We start from the raw sequence: 10,333 nt of genomic DNA, 5'->3' as shown, positions 1-10,333 counted from the left end.
ACAAAAGAGACTGGTTGTTTTGTGGTATACCAAAGCTTGAATCAATCAAGTGTTTATATAGGGGATTCGGAATGGAAATTTCCTCCGCATCTTCCTGCAATTCCAACTTATTTAGACTTGGAAGTCTACCGTCTGAGCCACAGGATCCAAAAGGTGAAACTGGGTTGATAGGAACAGGAAAATAAGATAAAAGAATCCGGTATTTTTCCAGTATGCCATTTCTATAAGGATAATCGGAGCAGGGAACTCTATTCTTTGCCATCAATTTTCCAACATGCATTTGAACAGAATCCACAACATATAGCTGCATAATTTTGTATCAACGTAGACTTGGAAAATTCAAAGTCTTGTGCAGAATTTTTGGTTACCCTTTACTTTTTAAGGCAAAAAGGCATAATCTAGACCAAAGTTGGATTTTTCATATTTTGAGACAAATTGATAATATATTCTACATATTAATATTTACAGATCAAACAATTACTAATTTATTTTTATTCAACTAAGTGCTGAGCAAAAACACAGGTGAACAATCTAAAATCATGATTAAACTCAAAAGCTTAAAATTAGTAGAAAATGAGTCAAGTTCATCTTTTTCAGGAAAACTACAGCACTGATCTAAATTTTAATGATCAAACGTTAATGCTGCTTGATATCCTTAGAACAAACAACGTGATATATATTAGCAGACACCAAGCAAGCAACAGGCTGATTATATACAATATGAGAGGAGACATGACCACATTAATAACATAAAGCAGGTGGAAGACCATTGGAATATAAAAGGCCTATGCATGGGGGAGAGCATCTGTTGATTTGGGGTGTGTGAGAATTTTTAAGAAGCCTACTCTTCTTGTTCTTTTTTAATGGAAAAAAGGGTGCTTTATGGTGAATAAAGAGGTAAAAGCATGGTCCAAAGATGCGGTCCAAAGATTTGGGGAATTTACTTTAATTACAGTATGATTTTCTCTAGGATATATAACTCAGCAGAACAAAGGTTTTTTTTTTTTTTTGTTGTTGGTGAAACTGGTGATAAGCATATCTCCTTGATGCATGTGATTTTATTTATGCAAAGGATATATCTTACTTTATCTGAAAGGATGCTTTGCAAAAGAATAACTTTCAGCTTGATGGTCAGTTCAAAGGCATAATTAGTTAACCTTCGCATATGAACCCAACATATTGGCTAGCCACTAAGAAAATGATAAGAACATACAAACCCCCCTCAACTCTGCCCGAATCAAATGGATTTGGATGATTATGTCTATCTGAATTAAGCTTATCTAAGTGGAAGGAGATGAGGGAGCATCCCTGGGCAGAGGGAGGATCGTAAAGGACTGGGAAATTCTGGGAAATATTTAAGTCCAAAACAAGGCTTTGTTTCACATACCCTTACACAAAATGATCAAAGGGAAAAAATACCCTTTACCACTTCTAAATCTAACAGTATGGAAATTAACATACTGCAATTTGAATCCCTTTTTGAACTAAACAGATCCCATCTAAAAACAGCGTAACAGTTTTCGTTGCCATGAAGGCATCCCATTCTCATCTCCCTGCTTTGCAAAATATAAGGCAAGTAAACATGACCACTTACAATTCGGAAATGGTTATTACTCACCATGAGAATCAAGTGTCAAGTTCACTAATTTAATGTTAGCTAGAGAAAGATAGCCAGATGAAATCTTCTTTTTGGTTTTCTTTACTTAATTCTGTTCAAAATACTTGTTCCAGTTATTAATATTTGAAGATAGACATTGCAGACTATGTTTTTATTTCTTTGGTAAAAATTACTCCAGTGAAAGGTGTAGGTCATCCATCAATCTCTTGAGCAACCATGAAAAGAAAATTACTTGTTTCTACAAGCTGCCTTCAAAGTCGAGATCAATGAGCCCGTTGCAGTGCATAGGTTGCCTTAACTTCCCAACATTCTATTGAAATTCTTCAACAATTCCTTAAAATTCTCTTGTCACCATAAAGATTAATAGAGTTATCAAAGCATTAGATATGCAAGGTAGTGATCCCAAAAGCAAAAGAAAGCATTATGTATTAGACTGAACTACGAGTACATTCAAGCAGCACTGAACAGCTTCCTCAGAGGAATATATAACAGACCACATTTGAACAATGAAAAGAAGAAAAACAGAAAAAAGCCGCTCCCGACCTTACAGTACTACTGCTGCTTTTCCAGGAACCTTACCAAGCTAACTTACAGAGCTTTTTTACAATTGGTTTTATTGTACGGTGTAACCGTGTCTCACAGCATATTTTACAAGATAGTCCAACTCGTCCTCAGTGATGTGTCCATCTCGGTTTCCATCAGCATGGCGGAGTGCTCGACCGGCTCGCCAGCTGGGAGCATACGAACCTAAGCTGTTGAAAGCATCTTGAAGCTCTTTCCTGCTGAGGCGGCCATCTTTGTTGGAGTCAAACCCTTTGAACATTTTTTTCAGATGCTCTTCAATAAAGGGCACCGGTAATTCCTGTCCGGCATGAATCCTTGCGCACTTTTTATCAACAGATTTTGGCGAATTCTGGACAATATGCATGTCTTTTTTGTTTTGGAAGTATGATATTGCTGGAGTGATGAAGTGGTTACAAGGGGAACTATAAGGAAAGGCTGTTTGCTTATAGTTTGATGGTGTTGGTGTAGCCTAGCTGGGCCTGGGGTTTAAATAAATCCTTAGATATTCGACCTTTACTGATAAGCTGCTTCTAAATATTATACTGATGGGTATATGCATGCGTTTGCATATCATGCATGTATGTATAATCTTACTATCTCTTTGTAACTTAAGCCATGACATGGCTGGGAAAAGCTTAGGTATACATAGGAGGCTACGTGTTGAGGAAGACGCAAAAGGCATCTTGGGAAGCCACATTATTGAGTTTGGGAATTTTGTTTTTCTTTATTTCATTAAAGAAATTGAAGAGAAGAACTAATGGGTAAGATTGCTTTATCCTGCATGCATATGATATATTCGATTGTATGAGGAAACAAACTGATTTGAGTGGTATATTATGAAAACTTGAATACATATAAAACTAGTTAAGCTAATTTTCAATAACATTGAGCTTTAATTTGAATAATATTTTTTTTATTTAAAAATACATGTATCCATCGTCGAGTTGAATGTATAAATGAAAAGTATAAGTCCGATCAACTTAAAAGGAAATCAGACTCTGGAAAGAGCAAAAGCTTATAAGTTGTAATATAATAATCCTCTTAAAAAGGCATTGGAAGAATTTTACATTTTCTCTACTTACAATCCATCATATACACAGCAAAATAACTAACATGTTGAAGTCCATTAATCGGACAAGATCATGACCAAGTTGTGACAAATGTTGTTTTATTCCAGCAATCTCAGAGGTAAAGTAAGAGACACATGCAAAGTGGGATTCCACTTCCTTTTAGATCTTTACCCTGGCGAAAGCTAAACATTACTGGAGTTTGGTTCTGCTGGGTCCTGCACCAGTGTTGGCTTTGCTTTCTCCACCATGGTGGAGCTTTCGCTTCCCTATGTATCCAATTTAGTTGGAATTGGTTTCTTTTTCAAACGCATATTACAATACAGTGTCCCTTCAACCCAAGATTATTGAGGTTTACTTTTTCGATCAACCTAGAGAGAAAAGAATGCTTCTGGCGTATGCTTCGATCACAATAAAGAAAACAGAGACTGAATAATGTTATTGCCTTTTTCTTTCGGTCCGGTGTATGCTTTTGTTTTCTTTCACTGTTCCAGCTCGAATTATGTTTGTTCTGTTTCTGTTAGGATAGTCTTGAATTGTGATTTAATTAGGATTGTTTAATTATAATTAAATTAGTATACCTTATAAATAGTCTTTAAATCTAGTTAGATTAGAATAACAATTTCTAATTCTATTAGGATAAGATTCCTAATTAAATTAGGATAAGGATATTGTATTTGATACTATAAAAGGACCCTATGGGTTAAAGAATAATTATCACCTAGATTTAGAGAGAGTGATTTAGGTGTACGTGGGATAAGGGTTATGAGTTTGAGACTGTTCTTGTAATCTCCTGATTTATCTCTTAGTGAATTTTTCTCTGTTGTTGTGTCCGTGGACGTAGGTCATCAAAAGACCGAACCACGTAAATTCTTGTGTTCTTGTGGGTGTGCTTGATTTCTTTCTTTCTTTATTCTATTGATTGGGTTAGATCTTGGGCAATTCTTTAGAGACAATTCCGCAATTTCCCAACAAACTGGTATCAGAGCTTCAAGGTCTTGGATCAATCTGAATCTCGCTATGGCAACTTCGTCGACCAAGTATGAGATTGAAAAGTTTAATGGAAGAAACGATTTCAGCCTGTGGCGTGTTAAGATGCGCGCATTGCTAGTGCAACAAGGACTGTTGAAGGCACTGAAGGGAAAAGAGCATCTTCCCTCGAATTTATCTGATGGTGAGAAAGATGACCTTATGGAAAAAGCACATAGTGCTATTCTCCTTGCTTTGTCTGATGAGGTGCTAAGAGAAGTCACGGATGAAGAATCTGCTGCTGCAGTGTGGTTTAAACTCGAAAGTATTTATATGACCAAGTCCCTGACGAATCGGCTTTATATGAAGCAACGATTGTATACTCTCAAGATGAGTGAAGGTACGTCCGTTAATACCCACATTGATGAATTTAATAGAGTTATTCTTGATTTAAAGAATATCGATGTTAAAATTGAGGATGAGGACCTAGCCCTAATTCTTTTATGTTCTTTGCCTCCATCGTATGAAAATTTCGTGGATACTATGCTTTACGGCCGAGACACTCTCACTTTCGAGGATGTAAGGGCATCTTTAAATTCCAAGGAATTAAAGAAGAAAGTTGGTGGTATTCGGAATGAAAATCAAGCAGAAGGTTTGGTTGTAAATAGAGGTAGAGGTAAAGAGAAAGGCTTAGACAGAAAAGGTAAATCTAGAGCAAAAGGGAAAACTTGCTGGAATTGTGGTCAGAAAGGGCATTTTCGTCAAGACTGTATCAAATTCAAGGATGATGAAAAGTTTAATAAGTCTGAGAATACTGCAAACGTGGTTGGAGATGACTTTGATACTTTTGAGGAAACTGATAATGTTCTTGCAATTACTAATTGTAACCTGATGGATACATGGATCTTGGATTCGGCTTGTTGCTTTCATATATGTCCTAGGCGTGATTGGTTTACAACTTATCAATCTGTTAATATGGGCACTGTACAATTAGGAGATGATTTCTCTCTCTCAGTTGTTGGAATTGGCACAATTAGAATCAAGATGTTTGATGGTATGGTAAGAACACTTGAGGTAAAACATGTCCCTGACATGAAAAAGAATTTAATATCCTTGAGTTTGTTAGATAAGAAGGGCTACAAATATAGTGGCCAAGATGGTGTCTTGAATGTATCTAAAGGAGCCTTAACTATCATGAAGGGCAAGTTATCCGGTGACCTTTATTGTCTAGTGGGAAACACGGTCATTGAAACTGTTTCTGTGGTCTCATCTAATGATCCTGAAGATGATGTAACACGTTTATGGAATATGAGATTTGGTCATATGAGCGAGAGAGGGATTAGAAAACTAAGTAAGCATAGTTTGCTGTGTGGTCAAAAGAGTGGAAAGCTAGATTTCTGTGAGCAACATAGAGTGAAATTTAGCACTAAAACTCATCAAACCAGGGGTACAGTAAACTACATCTATTTAGATTTGTGGGATCCTTCTCCGGTGGTATCAAAAGGTGGATCATTATACATGTGGATCTTTATTGATGATTTTTCAAGAAAGGTGTGGACGTATCTTCTAAAGGCTATGAGTGAAGTGTTAACCACCTTTTTGCATTGGAAGGTATTGATCGAGAAGCAGACTAAGAAAAGGATCGAGAGCTTTCGAACAAACAAAGGTTTGAAATTTTGCAAAGGTGAGTTTGGTCTATTCTACAAGAATGAGAAAATCGTTAGACATCGCACTGTCGACAAAACACCATATCAAAACGATATTGTAGAATTGATGAAGAAAACACTTTTGGAGAGAGCAAAATACGTGTTCTCAAATGTTGGCCTAACCAAAGTATTTTGGACAGAAGCTATCAACAAGGCTTGTTACTTGGTAAATCGGTCTCCATCAACTGCAATTGAATTTAAGACTCCCAAGGAAGTTTGGTCTGGTAAGCCTGCTGATTATTTTATATTGAGAGTATTTGGTTGTCCTGTTCATGTTCATGTGAGTGATGGTAAACTTGAGTTGAGGGCGACAGAGTGCATATTCCTAGGCTATGCATATGGGGTGAAGGGTTATTGGTTGTGGTGTACTGATTGTAAGTTCCCCAAGTTTATGGTGAGTCGGGATGTTACCTTTGACAAGTCTGCATTACTTTGTGGGATAAAGTCTAGAATTGCAAACACATCAGACCAAGAAGTTGGCAAGCAGGTGGAGCTTGAAATCAATGCTCTTGTGACAGTGCGAGATGATAGTGAAATCCAGAAAGAATTGCAAGAGGTACAAGAATTGGTATCTCAACGAAGCATTACTTGTATTGATGGTGATTTTGATTCTTATGTTTTATTTGTGGAAGTAGAGATTGAAGAGCCTTACTTTTATCATGAGAAAATTATATATGTCGAGTCTTCTAAGAAGATTGAGTCTCTACACTGGGATCAAACATGGGAGCTTGTGAAAACACCTAAAGTTACTATTGAAGTTGGCTTAGTGTGTGAAGGAGGTGCAAACATTAGTCGTAATGTGGTTGGCTTCTCCAAATCAGATTTTGCTGGTGATCTAGATAGTAGAAGATCTCAAACGGGGTATGTGTTCACTCTCTCAGGATCTGCAATCAGTTGGAAAGCAGTTCTTCAATCAACCTTTGCTTTGTCTACAACTGAAGCTGAATATATGGCTGTGACCGAGGCAGTGAAGGAGGCTTTGTGGCTTAAAGGCTTGGTTAGTGATCTTGGTTTTGAACAAACACAAACAGTTGTGTTTTGTGATAGTCAAAGTGCTATACATTTGACTAAAAATCAGATGTTTCATGAGAGAACCAAACACATCCAAGTCAAGTGTAACTTCGTTCGAGAGATTATTTCTAAAGGTGAGATTGTAGTAAAGAAAATAGCTACAGATGAAAATCCGGCAGATATGCTAACTAAGTCAGTTTCTGGGATAAAGTTCAAGCATTGCTTGGACTTGATCGGTGTTCGTAGTGCTTGAGGCCCATTGGGGCAGTGGCGGTGTCGACAGAGATTGGTTCGTAAGGTGGAGCTTGGTGAATTCAAGCCTAAGGTGGAGATTTGTTAGGATAGTCTTGAATTGTGATTTAATTAGGATTGTTTAATTCTAATTAAATTAGTATACCTTATAAATAGTCTTTAAATCTAGTTAGATTAGAATAACAATTTCTAATTCTATTAGGATAAGATTTCTAATTAAATTAGGATAAGGTTATTGTATTTTGCACTATAAAAGGACCCTATGGCGTTAAAGAATAGTCATCACCTAGATTTAGAGAGAGTGATTTAGGTGTACGTTGGATAAGGGTTATGAGTTTGAGACTGTTCTTGTAATCTCCTGATTTTTTCTTAGTAAATCTTTCTCTGTTACTGTACCCGTGGATGCAGGTCATTAAAAGACCGAACCACGTAAATTCTTGTGTTCTTGTGGGTGTGCTTGATTTCTTTCTTTCTTTATTCTATTGATTGGTTAGATCTTGGGCAATTCTTTAGAGACAATTCCGTAATTTCCCAACAGTTTCTTCAGCTGGAAATGTACTGTTCATCATTATTTGTCTTCTTCAGGAGTCTTTGGTCTGGGTTGACTGCAAACCCCTTTTGTGGACTTAATTTGGCTGTGTTCTTCTTGCTTTTGGGTATCTGGTTTCATGTCTTATGACCGGCCAGCTCTTGTACTTGATAAAATCTTACTTGATTGAGCTAAAAAGGAAAAAGAAAAACAGAGGATACATATTACGTACTAACATATATATTTCTCATGCTAAACTGTACATATATCCAACTACTGATCCATTACAGTGGTAGACCTACAAATACACAAACCTACTCACCACACCAGAAAACATCTAGAAAACAGAAAGAGAAGACAGGCTAAGATGAATATACACAAATTAAAATACATCATCTTAGCCTAGGGGGAGAAAACCTATTTTATATCTTCCCCTCTTTTCTGGCCAAAAGCAAAGTTAGCAAGCCCCTTCTACTCTAGTCTACAAGTAGCTAGCGAAACCATTTTACCTCTTGTAACTACGGATGGTCTATTTGAAAATGTAACCACGTTTCAAAGTATATTTAACAAGCTTCTCAAACTCGTCCTCGCTGATGTACCCATCTCCGTTGGCGTCCGCATGCTGTAGCGCTAGCCATGCTCGAAAGCCAGGCATACGCGAACCCAGACTGGCAAAGGCGTCCTTCAGCTCTTGCTTGCTAAGACGGCCATCTTTGTTAGCATCAAAGCGATTAAAGATACCCCTCACCTGATCCTCAGTTACAACCACTCCTACACGCTTTATATCTGTGCTCACAGGCTGCCAAGGAGCCCTTGGGCATGATTTGTCTATGCTTTTAGGAACAGAAGCGTCCTTTGAAGTCATTGAACCTAGAAAGTGGACCATGATAAAGGAAAGGAAAGGAAAGGAAAGTAAGATACAAAGATCAAGTGAACTATCTGAAACACAAAAGAAAGGCTAAGGAAAAGATTGTTTTTGCTCTCTGTGTTGTGGATGTACAGGCAGGATATGGATATATAGTCCTTAAAAGTAACACTGCCCAGTTGCCCCTTCAAAATAGTTTTCGGAACTGAAGTATGGAATAAAGGACAAAGTATCTTTTCTTTACGTAGAAAAGGTTAATTAACAACTTGATTATCATTATAGGAGTTGGAAGAACTTAGCCGCAAGGCAAATATCTTCTTTTTTGTTGATGAAAGGATTAGTAAATAAAATGAAATTCCATCCATGGAAAGCCAAATGAGTTTGTAACTAACTAAAAGAGGTGTGTTCATTCCTATCTAATGGGCCAAATCTTACACGTCCCAGAGCAAAGATTTGGGCGTCAAATATAATTCAATATCACTCACTTAATACTAATTAAGTGATACTGTATAAGTATTATATATCGTTAGTACATTAAATATTAACGATGATTAAATTAATATATTCTTTATTTACCTTCTAAGAGAATTTAATTAATGTTCATTTTAACTTTGACTGAAACTTTTGATAAAGTTTCCCTAAATACTTATCTGGATAAATTATTGCTAATCATGTGCTATAGTAATAGTAAATCTTTTTCCTATATAATAATCTATTGCTCATACTTTCTCTTATTTAACAAATTAAAGGAATATACGTGAAACAAATGATTCCATACTCAATTTATTAGTAATTTTCTTGAGCATTAAGAGTCTAAAGTGCGTATTGAACCACGCTTTTATCACAGAATCGGACTGGGTCAAGTAATCTAATTTGGAAACCTTGAGTGCCACTTGCTGTGAAAGATATATATAAAATTGCCTTTCTCATATTTAGAACAGAGAGAGAGAGTAATCAGTAGTCTAAACCTCGAAAGAAAGAAAAAAGCAACTGCTGCATTGAAGAGGTGTGGAGTGCTAATCCACACTGTGTCTCACATGGATCTTCATGCCCTTTGTGCAGAACTTCATACATTTATACGAAGGGATGCTAGCTTAGAGATATATGCACAAGATATTGTTCTATTTTGGGTGAATATGTACTACATAACTCTCTAATAACAGTAAACAGCTAGCCATGCATATATACACAATAGCAAGTACTGCTACATATAGTAATAGTCTTCGGTCGGGTTTAACTATTAATTCCATAAAATAAAATATGTAGCTAGCTAATATAAAAACCCCATCTGGTGGTGGCGTATCTGACGAGTTCATTTATCTCTTCATCGCTGATGAATCCATCTCCATTGGCGTCTGCATGGCGGAGGGCTCTTCCAGCCCTCCAACTACTGAAGCCAAGGCCTAAGCAAAGGAAGGCTGTCTTCAGTTCATTCTTGCTTAGCCGGCCATCTCCGTTGCTGTCGTATCTCTTCAGCAGACCCCTCAGCTGCTCCTCTGAGAGGGGTAAGCTTGGGCTACTTCTTGGACTCCATGCAGGCATTGTTTCTAACCTTAGCTCTATCTATGCAACCGGTGTAAGTGATAACGCAGTAGTATAAAACTAGTGGCAGAGTAGCTTAATTCTATAGTGAAAATTAATCAGAGATTATGAGATAATGAATGATGATTAATCATTATCTTTTACTCCCCCTCTTTTTGAAGTATACATAATAGGAGGAGTCAGCTTTACTAAAGGTTTAGACGTTGGAAC

General features: G+C 36.9%; 1 protein-coding gene across 1 annotated transcript; it reads right to left on the bottom strand.

The window, feature by feature from the left end:
- On the bottom strand, positions 8,246–10,123 carry LOC18591209 (calcium-binding allergen Ole e 8). Its single transcript, XM_007017194.2, has 2 exons — positions 9,865–10,123; positions 8,246–8,586 (listed from the first exon to the last, which is right to left on the bottom strand). Exons 1-2 carry the CDS (start codon positions 10,121–10,123, stop codon positions 8,246–8,248), a joined length of 600 nt encoding a protein of 199 aa, XP_007017256.2.

This window comes from Theobroma cacao, chromosome 8 (genome assembly GCF_000208745.1).
Source record: "Theobroma cacao cultivar B97-61/B2 chromosome 8, Criollo_cocoa_genome_V2, whole genome shotgun sequence".
NCBI lineage: Eukaryota > Viridiplantae > Streptophyta > Magnoliopsida > Malvales > Malvaceae > Theobroma > Theobroma cacao.
Note: the sequence above shows the minus strand (reverse complement) of the source record. Positions and strands in the feature narration are given on the sequence as shown.